The sequence below is a fragment of the Tasmannia lanceolata genome, unplaced genomic scaffold (assembly GCF_043159265.1).
Source record: "Tasmannia lanceolata isolate RefF3 unplaced genomic scaffold, GAP_Taslan_0.1 ptg000015l, whole genome shotgun sequence".
NCBI classification, from domain to species: Eukaryota; Viridiplantae; Streptophyta; class Magnoliopsida; order Canellales; family Winteraceae; genus Tasmannia; species Tasmannia lanceolata.
In genome coordinates this window covers 55,529,760-55,551,325 of record NW_027518692.1, presented here as the reverse complement: position 1 = coordinate 55,551,325, position 21,566 = coordinate 55,529,760, and the positions used below count along the sequence as shown (strand labels likewise).

At 38.3% G+C, this 21,566-nt stretch overlaps 1 protein-coding gene and 1 long non-coding RNA gene across 3 annotated transcripts; one reads left to right on the top strand and one right to left on the bottom strand.

The window, feature by feature from the left end:
• Positions 1–1,193: 1,193 nt before the first annotated feature.
• LOC143846124 (T-complex protein 1 subunit gamma-like) lies at positions 1,194–12,538 on the bottom strand. Its single transcript, XM_077354540.1, has 14 exons — positions 12,401–12,538; positions 11,670–11,731; positions 10,996–11,068; positions 9,303–9,370; positions 8,918–8,987; positions 7,395–7,463; positions 6,824–6,895; positions 6,477–6,550; positions 4,397–4,674; positions 3,007–3,391; positions 2,507–2,632; positions 2,254–2,358; positions 1,827–1,901; positions 1,194–1,721 (listed from the first exon to the last, which is right to left on the bottom strand). Exons 1-14 carry the CDS (start codon positions 12,423–12,425, stop codon positions 1,530–1,532), a joined length of 1,674 nt encoding a protein of 557 aa, XP_077210655.1. The 5' UTR covers positions 12,426–12,538; the 3' UTR covers positions 1,194–1,529.
• Positions 12,539–17,853: 5,315 nt separating this feature from the next.
• On the top strand, positions 17,854–20,380 carry LOC143892522 (uncharacterized). Of its 2 annotated transcripts, none has more exons than XR_013255528.1 (3): positions 17,854–19,076; positions 19,915–20,073; positions 20,181–20,380. It is a non-coding gene; the product is annotated as an uncharacterized LOC143892522 (long non-coding RNA). The 2 variants fall into 2 exon arrangements; XR_013255529.1 differs by having other exon boundaries at positions 17,865–18,976.
• The last annotated feature ends 1,186 nt before the right edge of the window (positions 20,381–21,566 follow it).

Sequence of the window (21,566 nt, the reverse complement as noted above, 5' to 3'; positions counted from 1 at the left end):
GTTTTAGTGGAGAGCACAACTACATGGTCGCCACGTCTGAACGGCCTAAAAACGGCAAAACTGTGCTCACGCGTTTTGAGAATCTCGCCATCAACACCGTACACGTAGCACTATAAATCGGAGGGTTATAGATCGTACTGCTTGAGAAACCGCGGTTAAAAGAGAGGCATGAAACCGTGTTGGGCTATTTAACCAGGGTTAAAGAAATGGTCCCGGGTTTTCTGTTTTTTCTCGCGAGAAAATCAATGTTTGAAATCTCACTAAAAATATCGAAAACTTCATGGTAGATGGTACGTGTGCAATCGAGGCCGTTGATCTTGCAGACATCATGAGCCAATCCACGGGTCTAGCTTTTGTTGGTAGAAGCCCAAAAGAGGGAACTTTGGATCGTTCGATCAAATTATTCTCAACAGCTTTTGGCCAGATTTGTGATCTCCGAATTTTCAGAATTTTACACAAATTTGAAAAAAACTTAGTTAAATTGCCATATTTTATTAATTGTAAGTGGATAGGGACCATCGCAGAAGTAATATCGCATGTGAGAGCCGCCAAACAGGCTCACTTTTCAGCAGATTTTGTCTTATTCATTTATTCATCTGAGGTGGCTGCTCTCAGTTGCGTGAAATGCTCAACCTAGCAAACACGTACTATTAATAATAAAATGTGGAAATGACATCCAGCTCCCTCGTTTTTTATAATGATACTCCAATCTTTACTTTCTAATTTTAAAATTTGCATTTAGAGGCTACACTTAGTCAAATATGCTTGATTGTTTCTTACAAATGGATATGATTATCATAATACAGGGTTGGAAGGTATTAGTCACCAAATCATCGCTTACAAATGGGTTTGATTATCAGATTACAGGGTTGGAAGGTGTTCGACACCAACCCTACCCAACGGATGTCACTCTACTGATACTCAAAGCCGGCTAATCATATTATAGGACGACTGATTCTTTATCCTGGAACATAGGCCCTGAGATGTGTGTGTGTGTGTTTGTGTGTGTCTGTGTGTGTGTGTGAGAGAGAGAGAGAGAGAGAGAGAGACACGACTGCATCCAACTTGTTTCCTAAACTAGACACTTGAAATCTAAAGTCTACTTCAAATCTGTTTATTGTTATTTATTACTTCTTACCAAAACGTTTTCTTTTGCGAGAATCAACTACAACTATTTGGCTTGCACAAGTTCATTGCTTAATCATCTCTTCATTAGTCTTCAAGGAGAATCAAAGGTTTAGTAACTGTTAAGAAAATAGAGAAGAGCAAGCGTATTACATGGTTAAATATCATAAGCAATCCTACTTCAATGGTTCGACTAAGAATAGCTTACAACTAATCTCACAAACAGTTCAGGAGGGGTGGGGGTACGTAGGTGGGCGCGTGGGGGGGCAAAGACAACGCCGCATGACCAAAAAAAAATTGTGTGAAGAATCGTACCTGAATCAGAGCTTAAAAAACCCACATCGATGATGAAAACCGGCCCACACTACAGAAAACGAGGCTGCTTAATCATCCTAATATTTTTTTTACTCTGGGATCATTTGCTCATTATCGGCGTCTCCTTCTTCCTCAACTTGAGGCTTTGATGGACCTTGCCCTGCACCAGGAGCTTGCTTCTTCTTGATCCCACTCACGATATCATCTATCCTCAGAAGCATTGATGCAGCCTCAATGGCCGTCTTAAATGTTTGTGCCTTCACATTGTAAGCATCCCAAATCTGAAAATGCAACCGGAAAAAGTAGCAGTGAATAATTTTGATCCTGTGAAGAGAGTTGAACCAGCAAATCTACAAGGAGTAGGAAAAAAACAGAAAACTACTAACCTTTCGCTCTTTCATATCAGTGATTTCCCCGGTGTTGCCGTCAATGCCAATCCAAGCATTTTCACCATTTGCGTGCTGGACCAAATAATCATCCATTCGATAAACAAGAACGATTACAGTATATTTTTGTTTCTTTTTTTAATTAAGGCTGTTACTTTTGACATAAAATGGGAGCAAAATAAATTTTACACCCATTTCTTATGGGTGTAAAATTTATTTTGCTCCCTTTTTTGGTCGAAAGAAACAAAGCCTCAACGTTTTCAGAGCAGGAAGGATTCAAGTGCAGTAACCGAAATATAAGGTGCATTAGCTGGAAGCCTGGAGCCATAAGTTATTTGAATCTCTTCTTGCCAAAAAAAAAAGCAATAGTAATAGCAATTAGGAAATGAGAGATTAAAGCAACCAAGGGCAAGGTCAATAGTTTCACCTTTCCCTGCAAGGCAGTCATCGTTCGAATCACATTTACACCACAATTTTGTGCCAAGGTTCGTGGGATTGCCTCAAAGGCAACAGCAGCAGCTTCATATGGCCACTGACGTACAATCAAACAAACACGAAGGATGAGAAAGAAGCTAAGGATCACCAGAAAGCACAGCCCAATGCATAAACTGGATTATCTATTTTTGCATCTCCCATAATGTAAAGGATACCCAAACTGAACCAGAAAAACTATTTCTTACCTTTTCGATACCTTCAATAGATGAACTCTTCTGCTTCAAGGTCGCGGATACAGTTAGTTCTGTAGCACCACCGCCAGGAACAAGTTTCGGATTTTTTATTATGTTCCTTGCCACGGACATGGCATCCTGTTAAAGCAATGTAAGGAACAAAAAAAGAAATTCCTTGTGTACATAAGTGTCGGTCAGTGTATGAGAAACCAAGGTTTTAAATTTCGGTTTCGGTTTCAGCCACAATGGAAATCGAAATATTTCGGTGGAAATTTCGGCTGAAACCTTTAAATTTCGCAAAAAATTTCAGTTTCTCTAAAATTTCAGTGGAAATTTCGGTGGAAGTGGTAAAGAGGCTGAAATTTCGGAATTTTGGTTCGGCAAAATTTCAGTGAATTCCTGTTAAAAACGATTCCATGCTAATTTCATTTTAGTCTTGGTGGAAATCTGAAATTAGTCTGAAATTTTAAAGCATGTAAGAAACTTCCAATAGCACACAAACAATCAATTACCTGCAAGTTCCTTTCCACTTCATTCAAGAGATCCTTATTGGCACCTCTTAAAAGAACAGTACATGCTTTGGGGTCTTTGCATTCGACAATAAATGCAAAAAACTCATCCCCAATCTTCTTAACCTCGAAAAGTCCTGCCCCAGTTCCAACATCAGATTCTTGCAGTTCTTCTGGCCTATTAACAATAACGGCCCCACATGCCTTGGCAATCCGGTTGTTGTCGGTCTTCCTCAACCTCCTGATAGCACTGACTCCAGCCTTGCTTAAATAATGACAGGCTAGATCACTGAGCCCTTTTTCTGTAATTACCACGTCTGGTTTGAACTTCAGTATCTGCATGCACAGGTTCTCAATATATTCTTCCTCCATCTTAAGCATGACTCCCCTGGTTAATGGAATTATAAGTTAGTGAGAAGCAAAATAGGCCAATTATATAACCCACATTATCCAATATAGACCCCTCATTGTAGGGGTGCAATTTGGGTCCGGTCGGGTTGAACTTTTTGTTAAAAATGAATCTGACTTTTTTATGGTAAAAGCTCAAACCGAATTCCCAAAATCCGACCCGAGGTGCACTCCTACCTCATTGTCTCTTTAACACAAACAATCTTCTGCTACAAAGATGCTTGAGCTATGTCACAAATATTGTTCTCGGGAATTTCTCGGGATGGGAAAATCTAGGGATATATTAAAAAAAATTTATTTTTTTGGGTTTTGATAGGGAAAATTGGAAAAAAGATAAAAATAAAATTATTTAAAAATGAGCAATGATAGGTACAAGGGAGCCTTTGCATAAAGAGCCAAAAAAGGGCTCTTCATTGGATCCACGTTATTTTCAGATACATTTTAAAATCGGTTGAAAAAGTAAAACCAGTTACATTTGATGACGCGGATCCAATGAAAAGCCCTTTTTTGGCTCTTTATGCAAGGGCTCCCTTGTATCTATCATTCCTCTTTAAAAATATATAAAAATATAAAGTTTAAGAAAAAAATATAAAATAAAAATATCGGGGATAATACTGGGATATTATCGTGATATTTTATGATAAAAATGAAAATATCGCTATATTTTTAAAATCTAGGGATTATTTTGGGATTTTGTTGTGTTATCAAGATGTCGCGATAAAAACGCGATAAATCGGAGATATTTGTGACATAATGCTTGAGTAATGATTCACCAGCAAAAGCATATAGCATTTAATTAGAACACGTGAACAGAAGGGAAACATTAAACAAGGCTATTCTTCTGTACTTCTTAGCAGACTTACACTAGCGAGAGGACCCTGACTTTCATTACTCCTCCAAACCGAAAAAGAAGAGAAAAAGAAGAAACCAAATCCAAACATGCAGAACGTTGACAGATGAAAGAAACAAGTCTATTGAAACTTACCAGTCTTCTTCTTTAACCAACTCTGCATTTGTTTGATTTTCTCCTTTCTTATATTCAACAGGGCAATCAAGAAGAAGAATACAGGGGTTTAATATCTTTCTTCTCATTTTTCCAGGGGCAACAACATCCTTGTTGAACATAACTCCTCTAAGAACCTTGGAGTCTTCCAACTGGCCACCAGGAACCTTCTCAACTTTTATGTACTTCTTAATGTCCACCTCCCTCAATCCATGGCCAAGATCAACACCAACCATTTTAGTAGCATCAAGTGCTAGATCCTGAAATAGAAAGACCACAAGGATCAAAGAGTGAGAAGTGTAGGAAATAAGAGAATAGAATACCAACAGTTAAAAGCACAGGCATAAAAATCCATAAAATATGCAATAGTATTCTGTTTTTACAAAAAAAAAGAGAGGGGGGGGTGGGTGAATAGGATTAACCAAAAGAATACAAAGGGTCTTCCTTCATGAAAACTGAAACTGAACTGCAAATCCATGCTGTGACTGTAATACAAGCGTCCGACAGAAAACGAACAGAGAGTAGTAGTGGTCTAATTGAACTTGCCACATGAATAAGAATTGACAAACAGGCCAGATACAAATGTAAATCACGAAAAGCAGAGATACCACAAATCAAATCGGTAATAACTAGATGTCGATGTTGAATTCAAAACACAAAGGAAAATTACGACAACATGCGGCCACAGGCTTTTAGTTTGTAAATAAATAAAAAGTTCATACTCTCAATGATAATAGATACAGAAAACGTGAAGGTGTGAAAATGATATAGGTGATGAAGGGGCATCCATCAAGAAGAGAAGGATCTAGAGAGCTTCATTTAGTTTTAAATTTGACAATATTTGTACTTTTAAAAATGATGATCGTTTTTAACTGCTTTGTAGGATAAATTATGGTGGTTTTCAACGTTGAGGTATGTCTAACTAAAAAAACATGAACAATTTGCTGTCTTAATTTGAGGCTTACGAGTCACTAGGTCTTTGTTTGGGCTGAATTTAGACGTATGTGTACGGTGTAGCTGTGATTTATTGAAATACGTATGCAACCCAGGATTTCGCAGATTCGTGTGAGTCCTACGAGTGGAAGTTACACAGAAGGAATACTCATCGCCCACCTCTTCCTTATTGATCCTATAGTAAGCTTTTTTAGCAGTTACTCCCTTATTATAGGAGTTGAAATTTTTAGTTAAAAGGATTTCATGTCTATTGGGAACTTTCTTTTCTAACGTATTAGGGGGTTCTTATCTTTTCTTCACTAGTTTTTACTTTTTAGCTATTTCATGGTAGCATCTGGATTCTTTGTTTCACACTCACACACACTGAACTCTCATATAAGGGTCCATGTTATAAAAACATGGCATTCATGCAAACCTTCAAGAAGCTGGTAACGGCGGGTGTTTCGGTTGAAGCTTGTTAGTGCTACATGAATCGTTTGTGGTCATAATTTTTTCGGTATCAGAAGCTATCATGTTGAGTGAGTCACCAATGTCATCACTGATATGGACTAGGCATTGTGAATATAGGTACTGAAATAAAAGATTCTGGTAATAATACCAAACCAGCAATTTAATAGATATTAAAACCATTCAAAAAAAATACCAAACCAGCAATTATTTGCTACTAATGATGGGAAAGGATACTGATACGACAAGACCCATATGGGCATCTTGCACATCATAAAGAGGGAAAAGGCTGTAGCAGAAATAGAAAACTGGAAGACAAGTGCCCAACGATACCCCACTGAAGGACACGAAAAGTGAAGGCAAATAGGTGGCAACATGAACTTACTTCAAAAAAAAAAAAAAATTTATTTACATATAATGAAACACAGAGGACCTCCGAGATATAAAGATACAGTGTGAAGCTTAGAAACAAATGTAAGTCAAATACTCTACAGTACTATAAACTTCAACAGAAATATAATAAGACACATAACAGTTCAAGTACTAGGCTACATATTTTGTACGCCAAACCAACAATCCATTAACTATGTAATGGGAAAAAAATAATAGTATATAAAAAGGAAAGGAATCCCCAGGATTCAGATACACGGAAGATACTCACAGCAATTAGATCCCCGAATCGACCCATAAACTTAGTGCCTATACAACTTTTAACCAGTCCCAGCATTGTGGCATCTGCCAAATAAAAGTCCTACATGTCAGATATATAAAAAAGAAATCACATTTTAAATAATTACGGTACCAAATTAACATATAACAGAAATTGTCGGAGGAGTTACATTATATGCAAGCAATACTTAGTATAAAAAGAAAGAAAGACAATGGAGATCAAAGAATATCATGGATCCGTAGAAAACTAAAACACTGCCTATTCACAAATAGGGGCAAAAATACTAAGTGAAGATTAAAAAAATTAAGGTGATAGACCCGGATAAGGTAGAAACTTACGATCATCCACATCAATGGACACAGCAATCTTGTCGAGCGCAGCAATAGAATCCTCAAGAGCTTTATTGTAGGCTGCGAAATTCATTAAGTTTGATTAAAAAACAAAAATACAAAGGGAAAACTGTTTGTGAGCTTGAACTCATATAAGCTTATATGAGCTGGAGTGCCCAAACACCGTCCCACATTTTTTGTGGTGGTCCAAACCATTCACTTGCAAGGCCCCATCATAGATAGGGTGTGTACCAAAAATCAACTCCATTGGATCATCCTAATCCCTCCAAAAGTGGAGGGCAAAAATGGGCAGATTTGTCGACAAACAGTGTCTGTTCATTTTTCCCTCCACTTTTGGATGGGTTAGGATGATCCTATGGACCTGATTTTTGGTACACACCCTATCTATGCAAAGTCCATCAAATGAATGCTTTGGATCACCCCAAAAAATGTGGGACCCATTTTTTGTGGCACTCTAGCTCATATAAGCTATATGAGCTCAAGCTCACAAACAGTTTTCACAAATACAAAATGCCCTGCTACAACTAGAATAGAGTCCTCTCCAGTGTATCAAAATTACCTCGGCAAATGACTGTAGGATGATACTTCTTGTTAATGAAGGCTTCCGCAACATGAAGCATCTCACCAGCTTAAAAAAAAAATCATAAACAGTTAGTGTTGAAGTCCTTGATAATTAACATATGATGATGCTGAGCTCATTTATGGATGTAACAAAAAGAAACCATCACATAATGCACATGATACTTGCAACCAATACAGACATATCTACGATGCCTTTTCTTACATACACAGGTGACAGTATCTTAGTGCTTATCAATAGCAAAGGTGACAATTTCCTGTAATAGAACAAATACTAAGACCCATAAAGTTATATAAATTTTTTGCAAGTAATCTGACATCACAATCACAGGCTACAACACTATGTGACAAATGTCGTTCTCGGGAATTTCTCGGCAAGGGAAAATCTTCGGATATATTAATTTTTTCGGGTTTATATCCGGAAATAAACTGTAAAATTAAAATTATTTAAAAATATATAAAACTATTAAATTTAAGAAAAAAATATAAAATAAAAATATCGTAAAAATATCAGGATAATATCGCGATATTATCGGGATATTTTAAAATCTTGGGATTAGTTCAGGATTTTGTCGTTTTATCAAAATCTCGGGATAAAAACGCTATATTTTGAAAATATCAGAGATATTTGTGACATAACTACAGCATAGTCTTCTTGGATTTAATGCCTAATACTTGTATTTAGAAGGTAAATGCTACAAATTTTCCCATAAAAAATGAAAATTTTGGGCAAATTTAATGAAATTCTGCATGGCCACATTCCTACAAAGGTATTGCTTCTTGGAAAATTTTGTCACCTAATGAGATAAAATTGAATTTCAATGCTAGCTCTTTCAGCAAAATCTGCACCCACCAGGGATTGGAGGGGAATTTCATGATGAGAACAGTAATGTGGTTCTCTCTTTCTCCAAACATATTGCCAGATCCGATTCAAACAAGGTGGAGATAAGGGGTGCACTTGCTGGTTTGATGATTGCCAATAGGGAATTTAATGGTACACTCATCATTAAAGAGGACTTCCGATGCGATATCACAGGCCGAGGGTCGAAGCATGGGACCGTGGAGATTAGCTCATTTCATTGTAGAAATTGCTGGTCCGGTCCATGTAGAGGCATTCCTCGCTCTTCTCTTGTGTCCCTAAACGTGCTAACTATGCAACAAATAATAGCTAAATCGGGGTTGCATAGGTACTCTCTTTATGAGCTGCAACCTCTCCCCCTATGTATTTTTTTGCATATTTTTTCTTGTTAGACAGAAAAAAGAAAAAGAAAAAGAAAAAGAAAATTGATCGACACGGACAAGACAGTCTTCTTTGGGATCTTCCAACTGAAAATTGACTGAACAATTTTTTCTTTTTTCTTTTTTGAAACTTGGATCGGAATGATATTTCTCACATTAACTTTAGACCTTGTGAGGTAATACTTCCTGGATTTAAAACATATAGCAAACACATAATTGGTGTATAAACATGTGTTAAATTTATAAGTCAAGATTGTAACTTACCAAGAATGATGACAGATGTTGTTCCATCACCTACTTCTTCATCTTGTGTGCGGCTTAGTTCAATCATGGACTGCCATGTCACAGAAAAAGCATAGTAATAGTAAGAGATAAACAACAAAGAAAAAAAGGAATTATAGGTTACCGCGTATGGAAATGAAATGAGTAAAAAAACACTAAGGGACATATCAGATAATGGAGTGCAGCAAAACCCAATGTAAATAACCATAAGAATAACATATAACACTATCCACTATATAATATATTGATTAAGGTAAAAAAAACATAAATATAAACATAGACAATATCCATTTCTTTTTTTCTTTTTCTTTTTTTTGAAATGGATAGACAATATCCATTCTTATGGCAAGGAATGGACAAATCATACCTTAGCAGCTGGGTGGGCAAGATCCAACTCACGCAAAATAGCATTTCCATCATTAGTAACCACAATTCCTGCCAATAACAACTAGAAGAAGTCAACCATGTGATCTGAAACAGATATAGGAATTGGAAGGAGGAAATGACGAAGTAGCTAGTGTATTAGAGTATGGATTAAACTAAAATCAATGTGTAGCACAAATGGATCCCATGAACCACAAAAATGGTTCCTCTTTGAATTGGGAAAGATTATGAGTTGTGAGCAGCTGGAGGTCCCATTGACACATTTAATTTAATCCACAACAACTAGTAAACCACCTTAAATGATCAAACTCAACAATAAACAAAGGTTTTAGGTTTCGATTTTGCTATGTGGTTTGGTTGCAACAGAAATGGAAGTTTCTCAGGTTTGGATGGAAATTTCTATGGAATTCTTATAAAATCACAGAAATGTATGGAAACATATACAGGCGATGGACATTCAAGATTACTTCAGGAAGTACAAGAATAAGCACAAATACGCACTAAAAATCATCAAATATGTTAAAAAAAACCCACACGTAATGGTTTAACAGCAACGAACACCTAGGGACATGCATTGTTCAGAAGCAAACACCTAGGGCCATGCATTGTTATGCATGTGATAATTCAGTACATACCACATTTTACATGTAATTCATGTAAATGTTTATACATAATGCATACACCAAATTGCACATGCAATTCATGTAGCATGCTGGTATAGTATACCACTAGTATAATTACAATTTTGGTTTCAATATGACTTTCAATTTCGGTATGTGTTTTGATTTCGGTCGTTTCATGCCGGTTTCGGTGGAAATTTAAAATCATGTAAGCACAATGTACATATGTTAACATGACTATCAAACAACCACTCTTCCTGGCACTTCGTAGGTAACAAAGAAAATGACAATATCCCCACTCCCAAGCATGGCTAAACAATGGAATAGTTGAAATTATAGGTTCTCTTGAAATATGATAGGGATCTAACCATTCAAAAAAATGATAGGGATCTCGCAAACTTCGTATAGTTGATTAATTGTTTTGACATCTGTGAGATTGATTTAAAATACAAGCACCCTCATTTGGAATTTTTTTAAAAACAGTGTACAATCGCAAAAAAAAATGCCCATTGCAATAGCAACTTTGTGCCCACATCTTGCTTGGGGAATCGTGACCAAAATAACCACATCAAGAAACTCACATACTACAATTCTCATGAGAAAATGTACGTCCAGAAAACACTCAAGTGAGACTCAACAGAAAGATGGCATATATTGCGCACCCATCATGTAGGAGATGGGAAAATTTATATTTGCAATTTGAAGGAATAACGACTCCAATATGCATCCGATTGGGCAACATTAATATGGTCTGTGCTTCTGATCATGGAATCTCGTTCTACATGTGGAGTAAAATAGGCTGAAACAAAAAAAACACAAGTTCTTATTCTTTCATCGCACAAACTAATGATAACAAGACAAAGATCATACACATCCGAAATGATATAAGTTGATGTTTCAACAGCACTAAGACACTAAGTTAATACATACATTGTCCCGTGAACATCAACTCGGGGGGGGGGGGGGGGGGGGGGGGGGGAACACCATTACATTGCATTAGTACAATTATATGAGTAAGAATGATAAAACAGCTTAGCAGTGAGAAAAGATGGCCACCTCCTCCAGCATCAAGAAGCATCTTCAACATGGAACGAGGACCCAAAGTGGTGCGGATTATATCAGAAACCGCCTGCGAGAATTGTGAAGCAAATATACTAAATTAATAAAACAATGCAGCTTAATGGAGAGAGCAATCAATCCTGATTTTATCAAGTATAACTAAAGTTTGTGGACTTCAAATAAATATTGGTAATAAGGATGCTAAGCATAAACTTGATATTGGTAAATAAATAAATAAAATTTGGTCAGGTTTCTAGTTAACAGATACATGAAAATTAAAATCATAAAACAATTTGATGTTAATCAGCTTGTTATTTGACAGAGATGCAGTTAAAACACGGTCCATTCTTTCATAAGGCTTCCTCTACTAACAGAATACAAAACTACAAGAAAACAGCTTTGCCCTGATTCAATCTCAGTCCTGTGCAGTACAATTAAAAAAATGAGAGACATCATGTCACCAATCTCAAAATTATGCATGCTTAGAAGTTGAAACCCAGATATGCAGAGTTTCAATGAAACTGTCAGTTAAATTATGACAGAAAAATAATAACGATAAACCAAATAATGTGCTATAAAAGACGCATATCGGTAGATTCATATTCTATCCAAATATAGATCACAATTAACTTGGAAACTCAGCACCTTGATGGTGAAAGATCAAGAGTTACCTTAGATGCTTGGATATTGGCATGATGCACCTTACTTCCAGATTCACGTGTTGAAGTTTCTTCTGCTCAATTTAGTCAAAAATTATACGAGATCATCAATCAATTAACGAAATGGTAACAAACCGGTATTAAATAAAACAGATCTTCACGTACGCATCAAGAAAATGCAAAAAATAGAATAAAATTGATCCTAGTTCTTGATTTTTCTTTCTTACAAACTAAAACTAATCTTCGTCCATTATCATTGTCATGTAGAATATAAAATTAGGAACCTCAGAGAGCCTAAAAACTCATAAACCCTAAAAAACAGATCTTCAAGTCCGCAATAAATAAAAAATGATCCTAGTTCTAGATTATTTTTTCCTTTCTTAGGAACTAAAACTAGTCTTTGTCCATCGCCATTATCATCGAGAAGATAAAATAAGGTAATGCAGAAAGCCTAGAAACTCATAAACCCTATAACAGATCTTCAAATAAAAATTGATCCTAGTTGTTGATTTTTCATTTTTTATGAACTAAAAAGCTAGTCATTCATCCATCATCATTGTCATCTAGAAGATAAAATAAGGAAACGAAGAAAACCTAAAAACTAATAAACCCTAACCCTAGAAAACGAAGAAGGTGATCGAGGTGGAATACATGAAAAAATGCAGTACGAGACGCAATGTTATTATTATAAAAGGAGAGAATAAATGTAAGAAGATGAGAGAGAGGGAGGGAAAGAGAGTTACGGAGAGCGAGGACTGGTGCGTGCATGGCTACAGAGAAAAAAAGAAAAGCGAAAGAACTGGTTCTACAGATGGTGGAAATATCAAAAATTAAAGCTCAAAGTGAACGAAAAACCCTCAACCCCCTCTCTCTCTCTTTTTAATATAATAATATATAATACTAGTTGCAGACCCGGGCGATGCACGGGGCGAGAAAGAGGTAGCGGACAAAAATCAAATTAATTCAGAAAAGCTAATAAAATAAGAGTTGAAATACATAAAATTAATAGAATCTAATACATAGCTTGAATCTTGTGAATTGATACGCTTCTCTTTCGTGTACAACTTAAAGCTCGGGCATATTCTTACGGGAGGGATGGCAAACCAAAAATCCCATATAGGTAACAGTAATAACATGATGTCCAGAATTAATTAACTCCCAGATAAAGCAATGTGAGAACACAAAAAATATGAAGAAATTAGTAGTTACGCTATACGGAGATCCCGCCCCGGGCCAGTGTCAGAGTGTCTCTGCTGAGCATAATTCCCAGCCAAACCAGGGGCATCCGGACTTCCCCCTCACCGGCTTCCAATTTTTCGACATCCAGCAGATTTCATTCGCCGACCCCGGCCGTGAGAAGATTCCTCCACCCTGCGGAGAAAATACCAGCGTGCCAAGAATGCTAAGAGCAATAGGGTATTTCCCCGGTAACATGATCTCGAGTCTTGACAAACAAACAAAAAAACACTAATGGTCAATTTGTGTTTGCAACCCAGATGCATTTTGGGAGCAATTTATGTATTAGATTGCATTCTACACACAAATTCCACCCAATATGCAATTAGGTAGAAGCTGGGCCAAGTTATGATTAGCTCTAATCTTAATTGGATCATATTGGATAGAGATTCTAGAGAGAATAATAGAGAGGCAAAGAAACCTAAAATTAATCAAAGAAATAGAAAACTTATGAAATAAAAACATATCACCCTTTATTTAACAATGAACAGTTACATAGGTTTTATGACTACTAAACTGTTTCTGCCTTTGTTCATAAAACCTCGTAAAGGGGTATTTAAATACTAATCTACTTAGCAAGCCCACCCTGAAAACTGGATGGTTGCTTTTTAAGTACCTTATTGAGTACTATTGACTGGGATATTGAGGCATTTCTATGTATACATTTGAAGTGAGTTAAGAAACATAATTCTTTGATGAAGAGAAGGGCATTCGATCAGAGATAAGTAGGCCTTCTCATACCAAGTTGGGGAAGCCAATTTTGCACCTCCAATAATTATCAGAAATTTAATTATTGGGACCTTTGTGAGAGCCAAATCCTAAGAAATCAGGCAAAAAACACCACACAAAATAAACTCTAATTAGCCAAACAAAATTTATTTTATTAATTAACTATAGAAAATTAGAAAATTAACAAAACAATGTATGTAATAACGATGATGTAAATAATTTAGAACTCTCTTATTCTAGTAACAAAAACATGAAAACAATATTTGGTAATGGACTCACGACATAACCTATGCAATTAAATGATGGACCCCACCCTATGTATGGGCATGAGTGGTGATCGTGACCTATCCCATCACATATGAGATAAAATGATGACCCCACCCGATGCAATGGTTTGAGTGGACTTGGTGTGACCCACCATATCAAAGTATGGTGGAGATGGCTGGCCCTATCATATAAAAAATAAGGTGTAAAATACTGGGCCACACCCATGCTATGCATGGTATAAAAAAAGCATTGCCTTTCATGTCATGTTATGCTGTGCATGGTATAAAAAATTAGTAAAAAACCATTGCCTTTCTATATCAAGTTTATATGTTGATTTCTAGGAAACCTAACCATACATTGCCTAAAATCAATAAATCAAATCAAAAAAATGTTCCAGATTCATTGAGGAAACCAATAAGGTTTCATGTCTAAAAAAAGGGTGAGGAAATGATAAAATTAATGGAGATAATGTACACAAATAGTGCCTTTAACTGCAAAATTGTGGGAGCAAACAAATAATTGCAAAATCCAAACCAAACAAAAATGAAAATTTATTTACAAATCAACAAAAGACTAAATTGGAAAAAATCAGATAACTTACCATCCAAACACCACTTTCCTCGCCAAATTACACCTTGAAGCAAAAAATAAGGCATCTCACTCAAAGCCTACGAAAGAAAGGCATAAGCCAATAGCGGATCAAATTAAATCCTTCCACTTTGTGGCTTTCGCTTGGTCTGTTTCGCATAGATGCATCAACACCTGCGATAGATTACAAACAAAGGAGGAGCATCAGGCTTGCAAGTTGCAAGTTGTTCCTCGTTTGCAGTTAGGATGGGGGTGATAAAATTCTTCGGGACGTCATGGGTTTTACAGAATTGCATTTATGAAATTCTAATTCATTGGACGAACGCTTTTAACGGATGCGTCAATCAGAAGATGCTGAAATCCATCCCTTTTGCTGTGATTTGGTTTTTGTGGCGAGAGAGGAATGATAGAATATTTAACGATAAGCAAAGGACATATCGCTATGTCTGTCTATCCATTATTGTTGCTATAATATCATGGATAAAAGGAAATAGTGGGCTCTCATACTCTATCACCCACATTTTACGAAATGGGGCCACGGTAATGACCGAAAGGAGGGCAAAAATACCATAAAACATGTTTGGTGTGCTCCCTGGATGGCTTTTTAAAGCTTAATTTTGATGGGAGTTCGATGGGAAATCCGGGACCGGCTGGGATTGGTGGAGCACTACGTGACTCAAATGGCAATGTCATCATGACTTACTCTGGACCGGCTGGATCGTTTCGACGCTAATGAGGCGGAGGTTATGACACTGCGTTTTGGACTGCGGTGGTTTCTCGGTCAGAATCTTGGGCCACTTATCGTGGAGGGTGACTCTTCAAATGTCATTTCTTGGGCTGCAGGCCGGTGTGCGGGGCATGGCGTTTGGCTAATGTAATCGATGAAATACTAGATCTAATTCATATTATACACCCCTCTCTTGTGCAACACGACGATCAGCCAATAACTTGGCAGACCAGCTGGCGAAGGAGGGTGTGGGACTGGCGGATACAATTATCATTTTTAATGATAATGACAGAAGGGTTTTGTGATGTAATAAATCAATAATTGGATTATGTAACTCCCTGTGACGTGTCCCGGATGTTTTGTAACCCTTTTATTGAAATAAAATTTTTATTGTTAAAAAAAAATACTCTCTTGTACCTTTACTCTAGATTACTTCGAGAGATCTTTAGGATCTTCATGTTCTTATCCTTCCAAAGTGAGAGTAAGTGTTTTATACATTGTAATCAGCCTACTAAGAGGCAAGAGAGCTACATACTTCTTTCCTTTTTTGTACTTGGCGAAATGAGCATTGTATTTAAGCCCTTTGGAGCGTTCGTGCTCGGATTGTACTTGGCGAAAGAAACGTCGTATTTAATTTCCTTGGAAGAAGATTATTAGTGGAAGCCTCAAGAGATCAACTTGGAAAGAGTGGAGTAGATCTTGGGTTTAAGACCGAACCACTGTAAAATTCTTGTGTCAAGCTTCATTATCTCTTATCTTCTTCTCTTGTGGTAAGCGCTTCAACTCTTGACTGTAAAATTAATTCTTATTCTTAACCAACTTAAAACTACAAGAAAGTTTTTCAAAGTTCTTAAAATTTTAAAAGACACCTAATTCACCCCCCTTTTGGGTTGTTAAGTGGAATTTCAGGCATGATCCGCGAACAAATTTCGACAACTCTAGCATGATAGGGTTGTGGTCTGAGGTAGGTTTCGGGAGGGCCTTCTGAGAAATTAGCGGGAAGACTTCTTCCCAGTCCGTCGAGATCAGAACATGATCCAAACGGCTCATAATCAGATTCTCCTGGTTATTAGTCCATGTGTACTTCGCCCCTTCCAGTGGCAAATCAACAAATTCATTGTGGTTGATGAAGCCGGAAAGTTTCTGCATACTGTTGATAATTGTTGCCTGACCGTTCTTCTCCGCCGGAAAGTGAATCGTGTTGAAGTTGCCACCTACAATCCATGGTCCTGCCACTGCTCTCTTATTTCCTTTAGTTTAGTTCACAGCCCACTTCTTTCTCTTGCCCTTGCCGGTCCATAGACTAGAGTCAACAATCATTTCTCAATCGAGATGGTACCAACACGGATATATAGAACCTCCTAATGTTTACATCCGCCACCCTAAAGTAATCACTTTTCCGTATGATCACAATTCCGCTAGCCATCCCCACCGCTTCTTTCGCTATCCAGTCCCTGTTATTTCTTCTCTAGATCTTGTTGATCAATGAATCTGTGGTCCCTATAATCTTTGATTCAATTATGGCGACGAGATCCACCTTTCTGCGGTGAATTAAGTCCCTTACCGCCAGGTGTTTCTTGTCCGACCACAAACCCCTCACGTTCCAGAAGCACATCCTCATGGTTAGTTCTGTAAATTTGATCCTGCTACCCAAGCCGCGGCTCATTTCAAGCCCCGGACCTCCCATACCCCCTTATGAATCACCCCTTTTTCTTTGATTTTGGGTTGTCCCTGATCTCAATCGAGTCAAGGACGTTCCTAGTTGCCTCTTCATCTTCTTCGTAGTTCACCCCCAATGCCTTTCCCATTTCAGCCATGTCGTCCCTTTCTTGCATCATAGAGTCCAAGCAAAAAGACTCCTTATCTGTGTGGGGACATTAGATTCTTCTGTGGGGGCACCCGAATTCTGCAAAGCCTCCTTAATTCTCTTATTTAATTCGACCTCCAGGGAATCTTGGGTAGATTCTGGAATTACCACCTCTTCCGTTTCTTCTAGATGCTTAGACGTCGAATCCGACACCGCCCAAGATCCCACTGCTCTATTCAGATCCGCGGGTCCATTCTCACAAGCATTTGTATGTTGTTTAGATAAGTGGGTGCAATTTTGGGTATCCGACGCCGCCTTCTTTAGTTCAAAGGCATCATGTCCAGAACCTATCTTGGTAAGTTTTCTGTCCACTATAGAGCGATCCATCATCGTCTTGTGCAAGGGCTTCATAACCTCCTGCAGAGGTGATCTGTCCATCATTTTCTGTCCACTCTAGAAGGTGATTTTGTCTTACTCTCCCGTTTTTATCATCGCTATCTCCGGCAAGTCAAAGAGTTTCCGACGATAGTTCTTCCAGAAGGTAGGATATCTCCTCTTTAACATAGAAAGAAATGCCTTCTTATGCCCCTTAAGATTTGGCCCACCACCACCTATGAATTTGACCCTTTCTTTTAATCCTGTGAATAGAATTGAGATGGCGTTTAGAAAGAGGCGGATGACCGGTCATAGTCGGTGCGCGGTGTTGTCCGGTTCTATTTTGCAAGTGTTGCACATGCATAGGGCCATTTGACGGTGGATGCCACTTGTAATATCGATCAATAGGGTGCCGTTCATGCACAACACTTCAATTGCGTGGGTTCCACATGTCATTAATATTATAGCCATGCTTTCTAGCTGGTGAGTAGTGGGTTACAGATGGCATTGCATGTAACATATGCCCGCTTTCCTCAACGGATGTTAAACATCTGTCCTCTCTCACCTCCATCGACCAGACGCGTGGTCTCTCGTCCCTATCGTGATTTCCAATAGACGTCGGATCACCTCTCACCCGAGCCACACCGAAAAAAACATGCGTCCCAATATTAATGGCATGCGGTGGAGGCATCGAGTCTTTCGCCAGCAAAGTCAGATTTGAAATTCGAAGGGACGGCTTGATCAACCAAGGTTGCAATCAACGGCCACTTCTTTTCCTTTATTGGCTTTAGTAATAAACCAATCATGTGCCTTCGATATAGATGGGACCGTTTGATTGCAACCTTGGTTGATCAATGGTGATGTCATCGTCTTCTTCAATTTGATATTGTCCGGACGAAGCATATCATGCATTTTCACCGGTGCCGGATTAAGGCTACCGGCGGCAGCCACATTTGCCTTACTCCGATCCTTTAGTGTGGAAAGACTGCATTTGACACCCCCCACTCACCGTTAGCTCTAGGGTAGATTTGTTCACGTGACACAATTACCCCGATATCATGATTTGGAAGCAACCTTCAAGGTAATTGAGAGTTATTCCGGTGACCAAGGAGACGTCAGAACCTTCGCCCTCGCATTCTCAGTATTAGGGATCCTTAACTGGCCCCAAAGTGCTTGCAAGAGCCTCCACCGTCGAATTCGCCCAAGTGTGAAGAGGGATCCATCTAGAAATAACGCACATTCGGTTGCTTTGGGCCCATTGTTCCATCTTTAGAAGCCATTCTCCTACAGCACTTCCCCCTTGTCCAAAAATGCGGTTCGCCAAATATTCAGAATCGAAGCTAAATAGGACCTCCTCCTTCCCTAATCGACAAGGTTTTTGAAGATTAGGAATATCTCAAAACCATCTGGCCTATATGTGTAACTCTTCAAGGCTCCAATTTTCCCATTTTAGAGTGCCTAATAGGCATCTCCTGAGCAATTTCGTTCTATCCGCAGCGTCCGTGTCCGATATGGTAACAACCTGCCTTCCTTCGTCAAGCACGATCTTTGGAGAACATATGGATGGCCAAGATTTGAATGATAATGCAGGTTTTGGCACAATCTCTTCATTCACCTCCTGTACCTGCGTTTTATCCCTTCTACACCATCTGCAGCTCGCCCTCACCCTTCTTCTGAAGTTATGATCAAGGTTTTAAATTTCGGTTTCGCAATGTGTTTCGTTCCTCACCGGTTATGATATTCACAGTTTTATTTTTTTTTTAAAAGTGACAATTCATTAAATTCAAAAGGTTTAGCTAGGGACAAGTTGTCCCACAGCTTACAATTTCAGATAAATAACGATACGAAGACCGATTACATGGTACTTTTAAGGACGGGGGGGGGGGGGGAGGAGGTGTGGGGTGGGGTGTGGTTGTGTGGAATTAGTCAGCGATATGACCGATTACTAGGATTAGCCAGTCACCGATATTCGCAGTTTTTACGAAACCAATCACCGGAGAGTTTATCAGCTCTGCTTGGAGCTTTTTTTTTCTTTTTTCCCAACCTTCAGCTTCAAACGTTTGACAACCTTGGTTTGAACCTACACTTGCACAGTAGAAATCCTTGGTATGTTGGCCATTGGCGATTCGAATAAGGTTTTTCCTGCAACAATGATTCTGAACGTCCAGGGCCTCTAATTCCGCTTTTACAGAGTAGCCCCCTACGATGAGATCCTGGTAGACACTTTTCAAGCTATCAATCCAATAGCCACAACTGGACTTTCTACCGCCTATCCTCTGCCCGAGCTCTAAAACCTCCATCTTTGACACTCAACAACTACTATGGAGAATGCCCTATTAGAGTTACTCCAAGCAGCCAATTATGGCATGATTCTGATTTTCTGGAATTCTCCTATAACTGTTGGAGGGCCAGCGAGTTCTATTCGGTAAATTTCCTGAAAAAAAATTAAAAGAGGGAAGTTCACCGCTCTCTACTAATGACTTGTGATTACATTTTCTGTACTAATTAATTGTGATGACTTGTTGCAGGATGGTGGGCCAATTGGTTTGGTTCAGAATGGGGACATAATCACAATTGACATTCAAAAGAGACGAATGGACGTTCAATTGACAGACGAGGAGTTAGCAGAGAGAAGAAAGAAATGGGTTGCACCCCAATACAAGGCTAGGTCAGGAGTTCTATACAAGGTCTGTAAATACCATATACTTCTCTGATAACAATCACTTGTTAGTTAGTATTTTTGCCTGTGCTGGATTTGTTCATAAGATAAAAAGGATCTGTCACTTGTTTTCAGTACATCAAGAATGTGCAACCTGCTTCAAGAGGATGCGTGACTGATTAATAAAAGAGGATAGACGTAACTAAATTGTCGACTTATGTGGTATGCAACAACCACCCATGCAAAACTTCCATTTTTGGCGTCGGCGGAGTGATGTGTGTGTGTGTATTATTTTGAATAAGACATAAATTTTGGAAGAAGATTTCTGATGTGCCTGCTGTGTTGTTCATCAGAGTTATATCGTTTGCCCCACTTATAACTTCCAGGAAGAATAGTGCTACCGTTGTTAGAGGGAGCTGATAGTTTACCTTCCTTGATTTTGGCACTTGTTTTTGCATTAAAATGGAGATATGCAAGTATTTACCATGGTTTTAAATTTCGGCTGAAAGCAGAGTTTTAGCCCGAAATTTCGAGAATTTGATTTTCTTGTTTTAAAAATAGAAATATTCTGAAATTTCGGCCGAACTTATTTTTTATGTTTACCGGATTTCGGCTGAGACCGAAATTGGTAACGAAAGGAACAAAATTTAAAACCATGGTATCAGCACAATGGGTGGCAGTCTAGATCAATAATCTAATTCATGGAAATACACCATATTGTGCTTGTTATTCCTGATGCTTTCAACTGAAAATGAAGGTTCATTGTTTTAGGCCCGGTTCATTTTGGATTTTGAGAATTGATTTTGGTTCCAAAACTGATTATTGGACTCAAAATTACTCCAATAATCAGTTTTAGACTCAAAATTAAATTCAAATTGGATTCCAATAATCAGCTTTGATCCACGATGCTAAAGTATGACAGCTATTGCTGTTACCTCTATGGTTTGTGGTGGACTGCGGACTGATGGAAAGATTGCTCAGTGTTTTCTCCTACCTTATGGCTGTTTATAGATGAGGAACTCAGGTATTACGAATCAAAACAAAATAGTTTTTCTAATCACATCCATCTAAATGATCATAACCATCCTATTCAAATTTGACTTGGGGCCTTTACTAACACCCACTTCTCCGGCACGGTTTATTGGGTGCGAAGTGAATGAATCTGGTGATCAGACTACTGATTATAAGTCCCTCCGCTCCGCTTCGAGCTGCCCTTGTAAAGACCCAAACACAATGGAGCCCCCTAGGTCACATAAGTGCATCTATATCTCCTTCAATTTTATATTTTTTCAGTGCCATTATAAATGTAGGTGGGTGACATTAATCTCATGGGGTGCCCTTCTTGTTGAGTTTTGCAAGGGTGCCCTTCAATTTAACACTGCAAAAATGAAAAAAAGGTGGTCCCGAGTTTTGGATCAAGCCATCAAGTTTGCCGAGTTACACGAGAAATCAGTTGATGCCATGATCTATCGTCTTCAACCCCGTCATAAACCCGCTATACTACCTTCAACGTCAGTTCAT